Source organism: Adiantum capillus-veneris, chromosome 22 (assembly GCF_014529385.1).
Source record: "Adiantum capillus-veneris isolate H3 chromosome 22, ASM1452938v2, whole genome shotgun sequence".
NCBI classification, from domain to species: Eukaryota; Viridiplantae; Streptophyta; class Polypodiopsida; order Polypodiales; family Pteridaceae; genus Adiantum; species Adiantum capillus-veneris.
The window spans coordinates 46,260,067-46,281,436 of NC_140952.1; the positions used below are offsets into that span (position 1 = coordinate 46,260,067).

The 21,370-nt window shown below is 45.1% G+C and overlaps 1 protein-coding gene across 1 annotated transcript in view; it reads right to left on the reverse strand.

Annotated features, from left to right (window-relative positions):
• SCY1 (SECY homolog 1) overlaps positions 1 to 21,370 on the reverse strand; it is a 98,562-nt gene that overhangs the window by 20,887 nt on the left and 56,305 nt on the right. Inside the window, exons 4-5 of the mRNA XM_086495396.1 lie at positions 13,475 to 13,774; positions 13,297 to 13,386 (exon numbers count right to left, since the gene is read on the reverse strand). Of these exons, the coding sequence (XP_086351522.1) occupies positions 13,297 to 13,386; positions 13,475 to 13,774 (390 nt within the window). The remainder of the gene's footprint in view (positions 1 to 13,296; positions 13,387 to 13,474; positions 13,775 to 21,370) is intronic.

Below are 21,370 nucleotides of genomic sequence, written 5' to 3' on the forward strand. Positions count from 1 at the left end.
GCTTCTGTGTGTGTGCATTGTGAGCAAAAGAGAACGCTGGCTACATTTTTATAGGCCCTGGGGGCTTGCTGGAATAGCTGAGGCTACCCGCAGAATTAGCTAGGCTTGAGGCGCAAGGAAAAAGGCGAGAGAGAGAGAGAGAGAGAGAGCGAGAGAGCGCTGTCGGTGTTTCTTTTTGCCCGTACAAGCCAGCATGAGCTTCTTTTTTTTTGTAATAGGCCTTGCTAAATTTTAAGCGGGCAGCCGGTCACTTGTTTTAAAAAGTATGAACCTGGTCAAAACTTAAAACTACTCACTGAACTCAAAATTGGTGCTACATGAACACATTACAGGCGTCCCCGGATGTAGTACACGCATAGATGCTATGCAGACACAAATTCCTCGCGGGAAAGCATCTGCCTTCCCCGTGAATGTTCCGCTTTTCGTTAAAAAAAATCTCAAAACCCATCTTTATTCTTGTGCTTGCGTCCTTACACGTAATTCCTTTACCGATTCAGATTTCCTCCCATACCAACAAAATAGTCCCTTTCCGATGCTCCCGTCACCCATCACATGACGCATCAGAAATATTTGTTTCCCGATCCGAACGAGCGGTACAACCCCTTCGCGATGCTTAATGTCACCCAATATGACACATCAGAGTTGTTCGTTCCTAATGGCTTTTAATAATTCCCGTAGATCTACAGTTCCTAAGCTTACAGTTCAAGTGCACACATTTAAATATTCTAATTTCAATGAAAAGAAATTACTCAGAAAAATAAGAAAATAGTCCATTTAGCAACATCCAGTACCAATGTTTTCAACCCATCAGTACCAGCGTTTTCTCAGTCTTCACACCATTGTTTTCAGCATGAAGATTCAGTAATATTAACTAGCAAACCAGAGCTTTAGCATGAAGATTTCGGCCTTCATCGCCAAGCAAAGTTGCAGATATCCGTGAGGACCCTTAAGTGTTTTCAGCATTCAGCCCATAGCCTCGCAGTACAAGCATCTCTACCAAGTATCGTCGTCGAAGTACACCTCATCGTCATCGCAGTACCAAGCATCTCTAGCAGTACCCATTAGCACTTAGCAATACCAAGTACCCACAGCAAGTACCAAGCATCAGTATCCTAATAGCCTCTTGTCTTGCAACTGATCCATCAACCTGCCCATTCAAGATCTTATGAAAGTGCTGAGTACATGTGTTCATAATCTGTCGGGGATCCTTCAATATAGTTCCATCTTCTTGGACCAACGTATGCATACTTTTTTTGTTATGCTTGACCCTTAATTTATCAAACAAAAATTTGGAGGACCCTGTAGTATCTTATAACTCTTGCTTTCTACAAAGAAACCTGGCCCTACATGGCATATCCTTTTCAAAATTCCTAATTACCTATCTTGCTTCAATGAGAGTATGCAACTGATTATCATCAAAGTGCTGTACATCACCGGCCAACAACCCCTCAATTATCTTATATGCCTGCTTCACTGCACCCCTTTTGATCCTAACAATAGATCTCCCAACTAAACTTATGCATTTTTGCATCCCTGCACATAAGCAATTCCAAGCATAACAAGGATCTTCTACAGGCAGTGAATTCAAGAGATTCAGGACAGCATGGCGAAACTAAGAATTATTCAGTAAAGTATTATGCAGCACCCAGCATCAGTAGCATCAAGTACCCATCAGCATTTCAACATCTCATCATTTAGCATCATTGTCTCAGCATTTTTGTGCAAGAAATGAAGCAAGCACTTGCTCTGGCAACAAAGCAAGGGGGCCCTTGAGGGTGGTTGGGACCTGACAGGCCGCGTCATCTCCTTTTTCTCTCTCTTTCCCTCTCTCCTCATTGTGTTCAGTTCAGTTCCTCTTTTTCAAGTGAAGTTAAGTAACCTTGTGTTTGTGCGGAGTACTAGATCCGGGCTAAACACTTCTGCTGCACCTGACAGCACTCATCCCGAGTTATCACCATAAATCACTTCCGTTGCACACTACATGACATGCCTACACAAATCTGTCCAAAAGCTGTGTCCACCTCGAGCAATGTAGCAAAAACCACAATGTCTAGTGCTAGACCTCCTGCAAAATCAAACATGCTCAAAAAAGAGCACAGGCTGCGCGCTGATATCCTGTAGCTTCCATTGCCATCCCCACCTGCTCCCTCACCTCATCCTTCCATCTCGCCCCCCCCCCCCCCCCTTCCCGTGGCCCTCCCTACCTAATCGCCTACCCTGCTTGGTGCCCTCACCATAGCTTCAGACCCTCGCTTACCCTGCCTGCTGCCCTCGCCATACCCCCCCCCCCCCCCCTCCCAGCTCGCCTCCCATCCCTACCTCGTCCATCCCTAGTTGCTCTCCTTACCCTTGCCCTCCCCTCCTAGTCGCCTATCCCCCCCCCCCCCCCCCCCCCAGCTACAAAAGGATTGATATGGAGAGCTATGTCGGGAAGGAGATGGATGCTGCAAGGGCGGACGTTCCCCTTCAAGGAACCTTTTCAGGAGACCCTTATGAGGCCCTCCGACCCCCCCTCTTCCGCTTCTACAATAGGTATTCATCTTTCTTCTGACACCTTGCGCGCCATTCACGAATCTACCGTAAGCTTGGAGTCCTGTTCTTTGGCCTGTAAAATGGTGGGAAGTCTGTCACAAAGTGATGACGTGGCGGACAGCAGAAACCCTAAAATTCCTGCAAACCCTAATTTTTGCCAAAAACCCTAAATTCCGGAAATCGCGGAGGCGGATTATTAAAAAAAATTTAAAAAAAATTGGAAAATGATGAGCGACGCAAATTTTGCTTTTGCTTTTTTTTATAAAAAAAGAGAAAAGACTCTCTAAGAGAGAGAGAGAACTGATGCTTTTGATTTTAAAAGCTTTTGGGGCTCTGCTTTTGGGCATCCCTTGTAACCTTTAAATTAGTGGTGAGGGCCTCACTTCTCAGAGCATCTGGACGCAGAGTCTGAGAGTGAAACCCTAACCGCTCTCTTGTACTTTGATGATTGATTAATATAAAAAGAAATACCGAAAGGGGTGCCAGTCTTTGGGGCCAATATCTCTAGACACGGAACTCCGCCGGGCCAGTGCAAATCTATTGTGATCTGTGAATTGTTTTGAAGTGGTTATTTGGTGCTGTCGCGGTTGATTCTTGACTTGGAGTGTCCAAGTCTGTTACAGCGGTGTTCAGGGCACGTGAGTGACGTTCTACTCGGGATCCCTTGGTACCACAAGAACTACGCCGTGGTTGACTACCGGGCCGAGAAAGCGACTTTGATAAATGAAGGGCTTAGAGATTGTACTTGATGAACTTCAGTTTTCTTACTCATTCTTTTGGGAGAACTGAACGATGGATAAAGGTTGAATATGTTTTGACCTGAAGAAAAGAACGCCAAGATTTTTTTTCTCCACGCTCATGCCGATTGCTTTTGAGAGGGCATGAAGATCATACCATTGATCTGATATCTGGAAGCACGCCACCGAATCGGCCACCTTATCATGTGAGCTGAGTACAGAATGAAAAGATTATGAACTCAGTGAAAGACCTCTTGGAAAAGGGTCTTGTCCAGCCTAGTACTTCACCGTATTGCTCTCCAGTGTTGTTGGTTTTGAAGAAAGACGGATCTTGGAGAATGTGCATCGATTATAGCACTCTCAACGAAATCACCATCAAGAACAGATTTCCGATTCCTAGGATCGATGATATACTAGACAGGTTACAGGGATCCTCGTGCTTTAGCAGGATTGACTTGAAGAGTGGATATCATCAAATCAGGATAGCGCCAGGAGATGTCTACAAGACAGCTTTTCGGACGACTTTTGGGTTATTTGAGTTTTTGGTGATGCCTTTTGGCTTAACCAATGCTCCTGCAACATTTAACCGGATGATGGATAGGATTTTTCGAGAGTACAGGCTATTTGTTGGCATTTTCTTTGACGACATCATTGTTTTCTCCAAGAATGAGGCAGAACACAGAGATCATCTGCTTCAAGTCTTTCAGGCATTACGAGATCACACATTAGTGATTAATGCTAAGAAAAGTGAATTTTTCCTACTAGAGATACACTTTTTGGGACACATTGTGTCAACAGCAGGAGTGCAAATGAACCCGGCCAAGATAGAGACTATCCGTGATTGGCCCGATTTGAGGAATGTCCATGAAGTTAGAAGCTTCTTGGGACTGTGTTCGTACTACAGGCGGTTCATACGAAAGTTTGCAGAGGTTGCTTCCCCTTTGCATATCTTGACACAGAAAGGAGTACCTTTTTCGTGGGGACCCCCAGAGGTGACTGCCTTTCAGACGTTGAAAGAGAAATTGACTACGGGACCTATTTTGACTTTGCCGGACTTGCAGAAGTCATTTGAAGTATATTGTGATGCTTGTGGTCGTAGTCTGGGTGCGGTCTTGATGCAAGAAGGCCATGTCATAGCTTACGAGAGCCGTTTGTTCTCTAGGCCGCAGATGACAGCACAGATCTATGGGAAAGAGCTTTTGGCGGTTATCCACGCTCATACTCAGTGGCGGCATTACCTGCTCGGAGCGGATTTTACTGTCTTTACAGACCATCAGAGTTTGCGCTACTTCTTGTCACAGAAGCAGCTTTCGGAAAAGCAGATGCGGTGGGTGAACATCTTGTCACAGTTCCACTTCCAGATTGTCCATGTGCAGGGACAGAAGAATGTGGTGGCAGATGCTTTGTCTCGGAAACCGTTGGTTCTGGCTATTTCCGCGATACATCATAGGAGCTTCGAGGATATGGTCGATCAGTGTGCCACAGATACAGATTTTGCAGATATTTTCACACGGATACGGGATGGGGAGACAATAGCTGGATACTCCCTTCGGGAAGGCTACTTGATGAAAAAGACTGTTGTGCATTACACAGCCATTGAGGGAAAAGGTTATGATTGATTGCCACTGTCCACCTTTTACGGGTCACCGCGGCATTGCTACCACCATGAAAGGGGTAGAGAGAGATTTCTTTTGGCGGAGACTGAAGAAGGATGTGGAAGAGTTTGTGCGCAGTTGCTTGGTATGCAAGAAGGTCAAGTTTGACAGGCATAAGGCACAGGGATTGTTACAGCCTTTACCCATACCCACCCGCCCCTGGGAAAATATTGAAATGGATTTCTTTTTTTTTTTATCTCCCGAGAATACAGAATGATCACGATGATTTTCCGATTACATGGCACGCCTGAGACGATTGTCTCCGGCAGAGATCCCAGATTTATGAGTTTGTTTTGGAAGGCAATTTGGGAGAACATTGGCACGCGGTTGCAGTTCTCGTCATCGTTCCACTTGCAGACTGACGGGCAATCTGAGATTGCCAATTCAGTGATTTTAGATTTATTGAAGTCTTGTATCTCGCATCAGAAGACTCAATGGGAAAATAACTTACCTTTGGTGGAATTTGCCTACAATAACACGATACACTCTTCGACGGGGAAGATGCCATGTGAGATTGTTGAAACTGCTGCGAAGGTTCCATCCTTCCTGAGCACGAAAGATTAGAAATTTGAAGCGGATGTATATTCGCGAGATTTGGATACGGCTTTTGCCAAGGTTCGCGAGACTTTGCAGGAGTCTCAAGAACAACAGAAAAAGGCAGCGGATCGCCATCGTCGCGACTGGAAACTGAAGGAGGATGATTGGGTGCTCTTACTTTTGAGAAGGCACGCCTAAGAAAGAAACAGGGAAAGGAGAGGCTTTTTCCAAAGCTTAGTATGTGATACTACGGACCTTTCCATATTACTGACAAGATAAATGATGTCTCCTTCCGATTGAAACTGCCAGATACTTGGAGGATTCACAATGCATTACATGTGAGTCTCTTGAACCCTGTTAAGGGTGATGTGCCTGATGATGGGGAGCCTGATGAGCAACCCAAAGTGGAAGAAAACGAGGAGATCCTTGTTCCTGAACAGATTTTGGCACATAATGATACGAAGAAAGGTAAAGTCTGAAGGCGGTTCTTGGTTAAGTTCAAGAACTTTCCTGCATTTGATGCGAAGTGGATGGAGGAGGAGGACCTAGCAGATACTCCTCGGATTGTGAAACTTTACCTCGATGTTTTGGTTTAGCATAGTCTACTCCAAACGAAACCCAGAAACTCAGCTTGGCCGAAGATCTGGTGCAGTGGGATGCACAAGAGGGGAGTTACTCCGCTCCTTTGTCAACAGATGCCTCGATTTTGATACTAAAGTCACTTATGTCTCTTTGAGCTTCAGGGATACTGAGAGCTGACAGTATTCTACTGGATGACTTTATGAAATGGAATTCCTCATTATGATACTGATTTGTTCTTGACTTCTTGTGAGTGCAGGAACTGGTAGACGAAATGACTGCAGCATTTTGGTCTACTTGATCTCGAATAGACATGCTTGCAATAGGGGTTAGTCAATCGGACATCGATGAGGTCCCGATTGGACCTAGATGTCATTGCTAGCTACATTGCCGATAAATCATGGTCTAAGATCCGAATGAATGTTGAATGTCATGTGATGTCCTGTGATGTCTGGTGATGTCCTGTGATGTCGTGTGATGTGACTGTCGATTTTGTACATGTGCTAGATGTGTGTTCCTAGTACGTAGGTACTAACAGTCAGTGTCTGCTAAGACGGTTTATGGCTTTTGTCGGTTTTGCAGGCGTAATCGCGGTCGATTACAATGCTTTCAAGAGGGGGGTATGTCACAAAGTGATGACGTGGCGGACAGCAGAAACCCTAATTTCTGCCAAAAACCCTACAATTCCTGCAAACCCTAATTTTTGCCAAAAACCCTAAATTTCGGAAATCGCAGAGGCGGATTATTATAAAAAAAAAAAATTTGGAAAATGATGAGCGACGCGAATTTTGCTTTTGCTTTTTTTTATAAAAAAAGAGAAAAGACTCTCTAAGAGAGAGAGAGAGAGAACTGATGCTTTTGATTTTAAAAGCTTTTGGGGCTCTGCTTTTGGACATCCCTTGTAACCTTTAAATTAGTGGTGAGGGCCTCACTTCTCAGAGCATCTGGACGTAGAGTCTGAGAGTGAAACCCTAACCGCTCTCTTGTACTTTGATGATTGATTAATATAAAAAGAAATATCGAAAGGGGCGCCAGTCTTTGGGGCCAATATCTCTAGACACGGAACTCCGCCGGGCCAGTGCAAATCTATTGTGATCTGTGAATTGTTTTGAAGTGGTTATTTGGTGCTGTCGCCGTTGATTCTTGACTTGGAGTGTCCAAGTCTGTTACAAAGTCTATGTTCACCAAGGCTATTGAAGGACTATTTTCAAGCTTCACTTCTTCACGTCAATTTTAAGATTGTGAATGTCTCCCCTCTCAGGAGAGGCTTCTTCAGGGTGCAGTTCGAGTCTGAAAGTCAAGCCATGGAGATCTTAGCACAGGGCCCTGTGGACTTTCATTTTGCCATAGGCTTTCTTGCCAAATGGACACAAGGAATGGATCTAAATGGACTTGTAGGTGGAACTGCAGTTACAGCTAGATTCCCAGGACTTCTTCCAGAATTTGCTCCGCATGTTAATGAAATTGGGAGATGTATGGGTTTTGTGGTTGGAGATGCTACAATTCCTGATGATGAGGATCGCACAATCTCCATAAGGATGGTGCTCTTCCCATCCTTGGCGAAGAACCCTCCGCAATTTATTTCGCTCCCGACCATTCATGGGGGAGAAATTTTACAGAGGGTTTTCTTCATTGGTCTTCCTGGTCACTGCTTTGTTTGTGGCAGAAAAGGCCATGTTGCTGCAGATTGTACTCGACGCAGGATTTCTCCTGATCAAAGGCAGCAAGCTTCAAAACAAGAGGCACTTCATGCGAATGGGGGATTGGAAGATCACTTGGTAAGGAGAAGAAGTGAAGCAGAGAAAGCTAGGAGGAAGGAAGGGAAGAAAAGAAGACCACGAGCTAGGAGAACAGAGGCTCCAAAGCTTGTGTATAGAAGAAGAGAAAATGTTTCTCCTCTCTCCTCAGATCTACTTCTTCACCAGCTCTTCACGATCCGCCAGTTGATCCTCAAGGCAGTGATTTGGATATCAGCAGCAGTTCCGAAGGCATAAATTCAGCTTATGAGCGGCATTTTCCTTCTTTGGTAGAAAGTGCTAAGAAGTCTGTTGAGTCTTTGAAGACGCCTAGGAGGTCTTCAAGACTTAACCCCCATATCTAGCCTTGATTTGAGGCAATCTTGTATCTTAGATTGCCCTAGGTTTTTATTTTTTGGTGATACCATTTATGGTGTTCTCTCTGTATTATTCTGATGTAATTCTACCTTGGGGTCTGTGCCCTTGAGGTGATTTTAATAGAAAGATTTTCTCTTTTGGAAAAAAAAAAAAAAGTATTTGATTGATATAAAGTATTGGATGCAAAAACCTTTTGTAGTAGCTCATAAAAGCCAAAGGGCTGTGAAACCCTAGAATTGTGCCTCCAAAATCATCCGCATCCACTCTTACCATATTCTAGATGTTGTACCCTAAAAAAGGATGCAAATCTACGACACAACCGTATTGTAAGAGAGGAAGGAGGGACGCACTCGTTGTCCCACAAAAGCCAAGGGAAGGTACCAAGATGCACATCTATCCAAACGAACTTCTCCAAGGCCTCACTAAACTGACTCTCAAGCAACTTTGCAAACTATCTGATATACATAAAGTAGTTGGCCTCAACTATCATTTGCTCATGTATGGTATCATAAATAGCCTCCCTTGTCCAAAAGAAATCCACATGTAAAACCCGCACTCTGAATCTAATCGTGGGTGCTCTCTTTGGACCAAAAATCTGAGGACAACATGCTAAAGCGACTTCCTAAGCTAGGGGCCAGCTCCTACAATAGGGGGGCGGCTTGAAAACTGCACGAAAAACACAAAGTGGCCCAGTCCTCAAAGATACATCTTGAAATCTTTCTGGACCCAAATAGTACCTACTAAAGTAGGCACTTGCGACTAGATCTCCAAGGAGTTGCCTATCCTAGGGTATCTCAAGCTGATCTTGAATTGCCTTAGACTATTCATGCTCATGCCCTGCCTGTCTATCCACCTGCTGTGACAACTCTCAATCCTAATCCGGTACCCTCTCCCTCTCCTCGGGAGGTCTATCTGGGGGTTGCTCTGTCTCATTCAACCTCTATCTCACTAACCATATGTAAACAAGGATAGGATGGCCTGTTCCCGTCTCCCTACCTATCTTTATCTCTAAGTCTGATCAATACCATGCTATTGTTGAGCAATCTGTTAATGATGTTGACTCTGACCCCTGTTATCTCTATCATGATGCTGCACAACGTCTTGTTGTTGTGCACAACTTTGTTGTGTTTGTTGTGGTTGTGAGGGCTCTTGTTGCCCTCCTAGGACAATCCTTCACCACATGCCCATCTTATGACATATAAGGCACTACTTCAGTCTGCCCGTAACCACGATCCTTATAGAGTGTAACACCCCTTTCCACTAAAAAATGATGGTATCCGGAACGCTGTGGAAAGGGTGGTAGCCACCTTTATAGATGGCACAGATCTCTCAGTTTGTACTCAATGCAGGAATGGTACGCTGGAAATAGAATCCATCAGAATCCACAAAAATGGCATGCCAAAAATAAAACCCCTCAACACGTGTGGCAATCAAAACTGTGCAGATAGCTCCGGAAAAGCAACTTTTATGGGGTATTTCAGGACCTGGCAAGTGTTCTCGAAAGCAGCTAGTGTAAACTCCTCAACCATGGATGCTGAAAAATCAATCTGTCCCCGAAAGCGAGAGGAGTGCGGCTGACGGACCAAGCTCCTGTAGGTTGTATAGACAAAACAGCAACAAAAGTCTCTTTCCAGTAAAATGACGTCCTCTGCTGCGCCTTCATCTGAAGTGGCTGAACTGCACTTGAGGCTCTCCTAGATGTTAGACCGGAGCGTAAGTCTTCAGCCTTTCTAATTACCATGCTTTGCCTTTTTGTCCGTAACAAGGTTTACAAGATTTGGAGGCCCTGTTGCAGATGCTTCAAGACAATGAAAGACAAAAAGATAGTGAGTGAGTGGCCTCCTGCACCCAGAGAGACGAGGGCACAAAATCAAACATCCATGTAGTAGACGAATAACCCAAACGCAATCCGAGGATTGGAGCACTCAAGCGGAAGGTAAAAAGGTCTGACTTGTCGGATTGATCTATGAGGTCTCTTGAGAATGTTTCTACGAAATTGAAATTTCTCTTCTTCTCTCTCCCAACTGGCTTACAAAGTGGTCAATGTCGGTGAAAACTGTGAGTTTGGAATGTGAGAATAACGATCCCTCCATGTAGTCCACAAAATGATGCTAAAGGTCGTAGTAAAGACTGCATACCAATCTGACTAATGGACAGTATCTCGAACCATCTATAGAGTACCCACTTTATATCCCAATGATGTAAGCCCTAAAAAAGAGTGTGTAACCCTGGAAATCGCAAAAGCCATGCAACTGCCCACACGTCACAAACCCATCATGAACTCCCACTGTAATCGGCAAAGCCCTCTACACTAGGAAAGTGTATGGACAAATCCAAAAACAGTTGCTGGCTCAAAGGGTTGAAGTCCTAAAGGGGGCAGCTCGTACTAAGGGCTAAAGATCTTCTGTGAACAAAGCGTATGGTCGAAATAGTCAGCGTCCAATTGCTCACAATAGATGAGTATCAAGAACACCGGGAGCCTAGGTCAACGTGCAAGTATCAGGAAAATCCTAAGGCTTCAGGCAGTGCTGTGGAAAATGGTCTGAAGAAAAGAGAACTATGCCGCACTGCTACCCTGATTGAGCCTGCTAAGTTGCAAACGTATCCCACTAGCTGTGAAGAGCATGTAGCAACTCAGTTCAAATAGCTGTCAAAGTGGTGGATGTAGGAGAAGACTATGAGGCCAGAATGCAAGGACAACAGGCCTTCCACATGGTCGAAAGAGTGATTCTGCAATCATAGTAAAAACTGTATACCACTAGAAGAGATCCACCTAGATCTACCTATACCACTAGCAAGCATGAAGACTGGATAGCCCTGAAAAAAGGTGTGAGCCCCGGACATTGCAAAAGCCATCTCGCTGCCCCCCACGTCACTAAATCCCACTCTGATCAACAAACCACAAACTGCCTCCACACTGGCTGAGCATATGGGCAAACCGGAAAACAGTGCCTCAAAGACTCGGGCTGAAAAGTATGACCAGTAATTGCAGCCCAAGTGCCAACAGACAATCCTAACCCGCAGTCATCCACAAGAAATAACATATCCTATGGCCAATCTTGAGGGTCCGAATGCTGACCAAAACTATTGCTGAAAGCAAGAATAAATTTGCTGATCCTACCATACCTCTGACTGACGTGGACGGTGAGCCAGACATCGTGTCCGCAAGATAATCCTCCTCTCAAGTGAGACAATGTCCCATCAGCCTGTAAAGAAGGCCACTGTCACTCACCAATATCCCACTCCAGCTCAACCAGTGGCCTTCCCTGCATAACCACAACCTCTAAAGCAATGCCTCCTCTGTAGTAGAAACAGGGTCAACACAAGAGTGCCTCTGTAAGAACCCACCACTCGAACAGGCTGCCAATGAGCATCCAATCTCTGATCAAGACCTTGAAAAACCAATCTGATGTGATAGCCATGGTGATCAATCCATGCAATGCCAAACACCAAGGTCCCCTGCTGAACAACAATCGGGTCCAAAGTTAGGGTCCAAAATCGGCCACCAACCCTTGTGAGAAGGTAAAACAGTCTGTCTCCCAATGTAGCTATGCCAGTCAACAGGAATAGCCTCATCAATCTCTCTCATACAGCTAGCAAACCCTCTGTGGATCCCATAGGTAGCACCAATGACATCTACACCAACCAAGGAAGCATCTGTCCAACGACGTAAAGATGCTGCCATGCCATCATTCCATCTAGCCCAATCAATTTGTGTCCTCTCTCCTAGCAGATGGCCCCCTGAATCGATGTCAATTGGAGTTAGACTCTAAGCAAATACACTTAGCTCCATTCACAGATCAGCAGCTACAGTCAAGGCATGTTGTTTGGTATGCAAAGCGGTAAGAGAAAGGCTGTTAGTGTAGCAACTTTTGAAGTTCCTCAAAGCTGCCTTTCTCCTGTCACCTTTTACTAGGATTGTGATCGTCTCTCTATTGGGGAGAGGCTACTACAGAGTTCAGTTTGAGACATTGGATGACGCTACTCTAGCATCGGTATAGAGTTCCCACAGCTTCATCATAACTTATTCACACTTGTATAGATGGTAGGAGATGGCAAGGCAGTTAGATACGTTAGGTATAAGTCATTGCCCTTAGATAAGGTACGTAAGGTACACAATATATTGAAAAAAAAAACTCAAAAATATCGTATTTCTGTGGTTTGTTGCCTTCTCTTGCCTGTATCCTTTTGGGCGACTTCTTTTGCCACCATCGATAGGCAACCTCTTTTTCTATGAGTCCTATCTCCAGCATTTCCTCCTCTACTTCAAAAATTTCCTTTGCAGACGGGAAGTACAGCACGTAAGCACTTTTTCTGCAGACACAATAAAGTTTGGAGAAAAACTCATGCATGGAACTCATGCGTGGTGACAAGTACTGAGGACACCGGCTCCCCACCAAATCGGCTTCCTACAAGGATCATTATTAAAGGACTCCAATGTATAGCTGTCACATAGTATGAGGGTAGTGTTGATTTGTCAGCTTAGGGTATCAATGCACTCACTTGAGATATCGGCTGGATCAGTACGAGGAAAGGACTGAGGCACACTTTCTATATGGATACACATACTACAGAGACATGTGAGCAAGAGACCCTACACTCTTTGAAGGGACAAATACTCTCTTCAGTTAGTCTCTTTCCTTCATTCTGTCTTCCATTCTCACTTTCTTTCTCCCAAAGCCCACAAAGAGACCTGGACATTTTATGAACCACATTGGTGCCTAGCTGTTGTTAAGAGCATACTGTATGTCTCCAAACCCAATATGGATTTCCAAAAAAGAAACAAAACAAACAAATTATCTCTTGTCCTTTTATTCTCACACGTACATACAGCTACTTATTTTAGATCAAAAATGATATAAGAACTAAACAGCAGCAAGAAGCAATGATTTGCACATGCTAGTGTGACTGATAATGAGGAAGTGGATATATGATGGACTAGCACCATTGAGCTGGTCTCATGAGGAAAGTAACAAAATTGAGAGTGTCACAACCAGAAGTGCCACAACATGGCACACACGCATCGGCACTCAATCAAGCAGAAACAATTACACTTTTCCTTGCAGCTCTGAATTGGACAGAGAGAGTCGCACAGGCTCTAAAAGGCACCTCACATTAAGAATGGGACTTGTCAGCACAAACCTTGAAGGGTAAATAAGCTGCTTTCCCGACTCCTCTTTTGTCAAACGTATACCTGGAAGCATAGTTTATTGGGATCTTCCTCTCGGCTTCCTGGACAATAAATCATGATTAATTTTAGCTTGATATAATATTCTAGCTTGATCAATGTTTTGCATTGAGTTAAAAGCATCACACTAACCTGCACATAGACAATGCCCAAAACAAGGAGGAAGAAGGAGAGAAAAATGACACCAAGGCCTGTGTAGTTTCCATCATTTAAAGCTTGGACAACAGTTCTTCCAATTGAAGCAGGAAGATAAGATACAATGTTTGTAAAGATCAGGAAAGAAGTTCCATTGCCAAGCTTCAGCTCCGATATTTGCTCGCCAATGAAAGTGGTGACTACCGATCCAAGGGTTAGCAAGAAGACAGAAGTTAATACCCATTCAATGGAGAAATCGTAGACATATGGTCGGATATAGACAATTTGTCCAATTGCCTAAAAATTCAAACAATCAATCTCTCTCTCTCTCTCTCTCTCTCTCTCTCTCTCTCTCTCTCTCTCTCTCTCTCTCTCTCTCTCTCTCTCGGTATGGTGTTTAACACCACACCGCAGTGGGTTAGGAGATCGGCACCTACATTTGCATATGGCCAGGATACAGTAGAGTACACAGATGCATACACATACCTTGGGGTGGTATTTGCAGGACCGAAGTTTACTCTTAAGAAAGCAGCGGATGCTAGATTATCTAGAGCCTCTGCGGCCTTGGGAGGGTTGGAGAGGATGTGTTCACAAGTGCAGTTTCAGGAACCATGAACAAAATTGTGGCTCTTTGATACTATGGTGGCTTCGGCTATGCTTTATGGGGTCCAGATTTGGGGACCATCTGTGGATCAGGATAATTGGAAGTCAATGGAGAGACCTTTGGTATCTATGATTTCCCGATTGATTAGAGCCAAGGCCTCCGTACCACACGCGATTACCCGAGCGGAACTAGCGGCCCCTCCGATAGAAATTGAAGCTCTTACCAGATCAGTGTCCTTTATGCATGGTTTGTGGGATACAAATAACTGCCGATATACTAGATTGGCCCTCGAATCCTCTCGACAATTGGCAATGAAAGGGGATACATCATGCTGGTATGCGCAACTGTCATCGTGGTTTCAGAGACACGGGTTCAGTATGGAAAGATTACCCCCCTTCCAATACTCACTTGAGGCTCCATCACTGGCAATTACACAAACGGAGATTAATAAAATCATCCGACAGGATCTTATACAGTTGGATACTAAGAGGACATGGGTAGACCCTACACAAGAACTGGGCACGAAGATGGCCGACTACAAAGAAAACTTCCTACAACTATCTGAAGATGGATTTGTGATTCGCCCGAGTTACATGGATACCCACCTATCTCATGGTTTGAGATGTGCTATTGGTCAGATTCGTACATCCTCACACCAGTTGGAAATTGAATTTGGCAGATTTAGGGGAATCCCACCTGAAAGCAGAATTTGCAAGTTATGCGGAATGGAGCCGGAGACAGAATTACACTACATATGCCACTGCACAGTATACTACGAGATACGTGGGCGTTTTCACTGCCTCTTTAAAGAAGGCTTTGGACCTCTAGATAGAATCATGCAATACCAAGATAAAAGATGCTTAGGCTTGTACCTACTGGAACTACATCGGCACAGGGATAATCTAATGAGAAGACAAAGAGCACTACAGCCTCAGAGGCAGATCACAGATTTCTTCGAATCAAGTGAAGCAGGAGTGGAAGGGGAAGCAGGAGGCCAGCAGCCAACACAAAGGAGTACCCACATTCATACCAAAGGCACCCTAATTGACAGAGCGATTGAGCTTAGGAAATCGAGACGACTAAGACCAAGAGGCAGAAGCACACTTCACCGGAGGAGACTACAACAAAGGATTAAAATCATTCTAGCCAGACACCCAGAATGCTCCTAAGAAGTTTATTTAATACTTTGTATTTAGTTTTTCGCATTCACTTTCACACTTTTCACACCTAGTACTTGAGTACTAAGGTACCCAGACATTGTAACAGATTTACCACTTTGTATCAGTTTGGTCTCATAGGTCATTCTGGCCTTTTGAAGACGTTAATATAACATTTCATTTCATTTCATTCTCTCTCTCTCTCTCTCTCTCTCTCTCTCTCTCTCTCTCTTTTTGGATACTGATGTATATGTATATGATGCCTCAACTGTCAAAGAGCTCCATTGTATCGGCTCACCCCCCCCCCCTCCCCCCTTTTTTTTGTATTCCCTTTGTATCAGCTTTCACCCCACCCCTACCCACAATTTTCTTTTCAGTTCTTTGTACATTTTGTACCCAGACCTGGTATTAGATTCACCACATGTAACCTTTTGGTCTCATAGGTCAGTTTGGCCTTTTGAAGACGTTAATATTACATTTTCATTTTCATCTCTCTCTCTCTCTCTCTCTCTCTCTCTCTCTCTCTCTCTCTCTCTCTCTCTCTCTCTCTCTCTCTCTCTCTCTCTCTCTCTCTCTATGTAAGTATGTATGTATGTATGCATGTGTGTGTGTGTGTGTGTGTGTGTGTGTGTATATATATATATATATATATATATATATATATATATATATACAGTTCTTGGACAGGACCCCCTTCCAGATCCTACAGAGCCATGCCCACCTATCAGCACCTTCTTTACCACTGAGATGGTAAAGAGAGCCATTGACAAGATGAGGACCATCAGGGCATATAACCCTGATGGTCTAGTAGCAAAGCATTTTATACATGCTAGAGATATGCTGGTAAACGTTCTTGCAGTGTTGTTCAATCGTGCCATGTGTGAGGGGTTACTTGAGACTTGGAGGTTGTCTACTGAGCCTGGGAATTACCACACTTATGGTACACATTGGCAGAATTGTATGCATCCATTCTTGAGCAACAGTGGAGTAATTGTGCAGAGGGTGAGGGTGTACGGGCAAGGAGCTAGGCCAGTTTTTAGGAGGGGTTTCTACACTCTGATCATATTCTGACACTCAGAGATATCATTGAGGAGGGCAAGTCACATGGGAGACGGATTTATTGTAGCTTTGCAGATTTCCGCAAAGCATTTGAAATGGTACCGAGAGCTCGATTGACGTGCAGACTGCAGGAGATGGGGATCCCCATAGTGTTGATTTGGGGATTATGGCTCTATACAGATCAATGATGGGACATGTATGCACTGAGCACTCCGGAGGGGATATCTGATTTAGTTCACTCCACCATTGGGGTGAAACACGGTTGCCCATTGTCTCCTACTCTATTTAGTATGTATGTTAATGAGGTGTCTGATTACATTGATAGAGGGTGACAAAGGTGCCGAGCTGGCAGGGACGTGGATCCCATTGTTGTTATATGCTGATGATATTGTGTTGATCTCTGACTCACTAGAGGGTATGTAGCGACAATTGGATGCATTATACAAATTTGCAGAGGATAGTGGATTGTCTGTAAACCTTGGTAAAACCAAGGTTATGGTGTTTAACACCACACCACAGTGGATCAGGAGATCAGCACCGACTTTCACATATGGTCAGGAGATTGTAGAGTATACACATGCATACACTTACCTTGGGGTTGTCTTCACTGGGCCGAGGGTTTTTTTGGGGAGAGCAGTAGAGACTAAACTGACTAGAGCTTATGCGGCCTTGGGAGGCTTGGAGAGGATGTGTTCACAGGTTCACTTCCAGGAACCTCGGACAAAGTTATGGCTCTTTGATACTTTAGTAGCCTCAACTATGTTGTATGGGGTGCAAATACGGGGACCTTCTAAAGGCCAGGATGGTTGGAGCCTATGAAGAGGCCCTTGGTATCTATGATCTCTCGTCTCATCAAAGCCAAGGCCTCCGTACCCCACACTATCATTCGAGAAGAGCTAGCTACCCCTCCTATGGAGATTAAGGTGCTTAACAAATCAGTCTCCTTTGTGCACACCTTGTGGGATACTACTACACACAGACATGCTAGACTGGCCCTTGAGTCTTCTAGACATTAGCTCTTGAGGGGGACACTTCATGCTGGTATGCACAGATGACATCATGGTTTCAGATGCATGGCTTCACGATGGAAAGGCTGCCCCCTTTCCAATACTCTCTTCACACCCTCGATGTCTCTTACACGGGTGGAGATTACTAGACGCATTCGTCAAGACCTGATCCAGCTTGATACCAGGAGGACATGGATAGAGCCGTCACAGGAGTTGGGCACAAAGATGACTTTCTATAGATAGCATCTTCTCCACCTCACGGGAGATGGGTTTGTGATTCAACCCAGCTACATGGATACACATATGTCTCATGGTTTGCGGTGTGTTATTGGTCAGATTCGCACATCTTTACATCAGCTGGAGATTGAGACTGGTAGATTCAAAGGGATACCAACAGAAAGTAAGGTACGCCGCTTATGCCAGGTAGAGCCAGATACAGAGCTACATTACATATGTCATTGCACAGTGTACTATGAGATTCGGGGCCGTTTCCACTGCTTATTCAGAGAGGGTTTCGGTCCTTTCTCTAAGGTCATGAGATATGAGGATCAGAGATGTCTTGGGCTATATCTACTTGAGTTACACAGATATAGAGACACTTTAGTGGGGAGAGCTAGAGAGAGACAGTCCCAGAGACAGATTACAGATTTCTTTTCACTAGATATGGGACAGCCAAAGGAGCAGCCATTACTGCAGAGCTCGGCCCCTACTCATTCGACCACTACAGACACTCTCATCGATTGAGCACTAAAGCTACAGAGATCCAGACGGCCACAATTGAGGAGAGGGGCTACACAGCATCGACAGAGACTACAGCAGAGGATTCGAGCCATACTCTCTCGACATTTGAAGTGCAGATGAGGATGGATTCTAGTAGTAGTAGTAGTATTTTTGTTCTAGTCTTTTTGTACCCAAACATGGTATTAGATTCACTATTTTGTATCAGATTGGTCTCATAGGTCATTTTGGCCTTTTGAAGACGTTAATATAACATTTCATTTCATCATCTCTCTCTCTCTCTCTCTCTCTCTCTCTCTCTCTCTCTCTCTCTCTCTCTCTCTCTCTCTCTCTCTCACTCATGCTTTCCACACAGACATGGGGCCAGTACAGTGGATTATGTTATGACACAACCGAGCTTTGTCCCCTGCATTCAGGATTTCACAGTGGGAGCCAGGCCAGTGGGCATAGCAGTAGATCATGCTCTCTTGACACTGTCCGCTAAATTTTAGTATAGTACAACCAAGACATCAGGAGGCAGGTCACACACCCGCTATACGTTTACACCAGAGACTGATTTCGTTTATACAGAGGAGATCTGGGACCGTCTATTGGAAGGCACAACTGGCACAAATGGTACAGGCCTCTCAGTGGAGGAGTGCACCACTCTACTGACTGAGACACTGCATGGGGCTACATCAGTGGCATACCCACACACTCAGCCGAGCAAGAGACGACATTCTGGGAGCATGCCCCAGAATAGTTGGTATGATGAGGAATGCAGAGAGATGAAAGCCCAGCTTCAGAGGGATCTTCCTTTAGGAGTCATCACTTACAGACAGTCTCGGATTGCTTTCCGACGCCTTGTGCGACGGAAGAAGCGAGCTTACCTGGCTCAGATGGAGCGAGACTTATATTAGATGTTCTTTAGTAGGGACTCAGGAGAGGCAGGGCGACTCTTCCATGAGCACTCCCCTCCACCAGTGATTACTTCACCTGATGTGTGGGGCCAATATGCGACATCATTATATACGGTTCCTAGACAGGAACCCCTTCCAGACCATACCAAGCCTTGCCCAGCTACAAGCACTTTCTTTACACCTGAGATGGTACAAAGGGCCATCGACAGGATGAGGACCGGGAAGGCATATGATCATGACGGTCTAGTAGCGGAGCACTTTATACATGCCAGGGATATGCTGATGGAGGTTCTCGCAGTGTTGTTCAATCGTGCCATGTGTGAGGGATTACCTGAGACTTGGAGGTTGTCTAATATTGTGCCCATCTTCAAGGCTGGTGACCCTACAGAGCCTGGGAACTACCGCACTATTATGGTTGGACACACATTGGCACGGTTGTATGCATCTATTCTGGAGCAACACTTGAGTAATTGGGCAGAGGGCGAGGGTGTACGAGCAAAGGGTCAGGCCGGCTTCAGGAGGGGTTTCTCCACCCTTGATCATATTCTGACACTCAGGGCCATCATTGAGGAGGGCAGAGCACATGGGAGACGGATCTATTGTAGCTTTGTGGATTTTCGCAAAGCATTTGACATGGTACCAAGAGCTCGATTGATGCGCAGACTGCAGGAGATGGGGGTGCGCATAGAGGTGATTTGGGGGATTATGGCTTTGTACAGATCAGTGGTGGGACATGTACGCACTTCGGAAGGGGTATCTGATTTAGTTCACTCTACTATTGGAGTGAAACAGGGCTGCCCATTGTCTCCTACTTTATTTGGTATGTATGTTGATGAGGTGTCCAATTACATTGACAGAGAGGGTGACAGGGGTGCCCAGCTGGCAGGGACGTGGACCCCATTGTTGCTATATGCTGATGATATTGTGCTCTATCTGACTCACCAGAAGGTATGCAACGACATTTGGATGCACTACGCAGTTTTGCAAAGGATAGTGGACTGTGTGTAAACCTAGGTAAAACCAAGGTTATGGTGTTTAACACCACACCGCAATGGGTCAGGAGATCAGTACCTACTTTCAAATATGGTCAGGAGATTGTGGAGTATAGAGATGCATACACCTACCTGGGGGTAGTCTTTACTGGGCCGAGACTTTCTTTGAGAAGAGCAGCAGAGACTAGACTAACTAGAGCTGGTGCGGCTCTAGGAGGAATGGAGAGGATGTGTTCGCAGGTTCAGTTCCAGGAGCCTAGGACAAAGTTATGGCTCTTTGATACTTTGGTTGCCTCTACTTTGTTATATGGGGTGCAAGTTTGGGGACCTTCTATAGGCCAGGATGGTTGGAGGCGTATGGAGAAGCCCCTGGTATCTATGATCTCTCATCTGATTAGAGCCAAGGTTTCCGTTCCGCATGATATCATTCGAGCGGAATTAGGTGCCCCCCCTATGGAGATTGAGGCGCTTACCAGATCAGTCTCCTTTGTACACAGTCTGTGGGATACTACCTGAGACAGATATGCCAGGGTGGCTGTAGAGTCCTCCAGACAATTAGCTCTTAATGGGGATACATCATGCTGGTATGCACAGATGGCATCATGGTTTCAGACACATCGTTTCACCATGGACAGGTTGCCTCCTTTTCAATACTCTCTACAGGCACCCTTGAGGTCTCTGACACGGGTAGAGATTAATAGACTCATTCGTAAGGATCTGATCCAGCTGGACACGAGGAGGACATGGATAGAGCCGTTACAGGAGTTGGGCACGAAGATGGCTTTCTATAGAGAGCATCTTCTCCACCTCACGAGGGATGGGTTTGTGATTCGACCTAGCTATATGGACACACATCTTTCGCATGGTTTGCGTTGTGCCATTGGCCAGATACGCACGTCCTCACATCAGCTCGAGATTGAGACTGGCAGATTCAGAGGGACACCAGCAGATAGCAGGATATGCCGCTTATGCCATCTAGAACCAGAGACAGAAGTACATAACATATGTCATTTCACAGTGTACTATGAGATACGAGGCCGTTTTCATTGTCTATTCAGAGAAGGTTTTGGGCCTCTATCTAGGGTCATGAGTTATGAGGATCAAAGATGTCTTGGGCTATATCTACTTGAGTTACACAGGCATAGAGAAACTTTACTGAGGAGAGTTGAAGAGAGACATCCCCAGAGACAGATCACAGATTTCTTTACACTAGATATTGTACACCCAGAAGAACAGACAGAGGAGCAACCAACGGTGGAGAGGTCTACCCGCACTACTGGCATTCTCATAGACTGAGCATTGGAGCTAGGGAGATCTAGACGACCTCGATGGAGAAGAGGAGCTACACAGTTTCGAAGGAGGCTACAGCAAAGGATTCAAGCCATACTCTTTCGTCGTCCAGAGTGCAGATGAAGATGAATCTCTACTCCCCTCCCA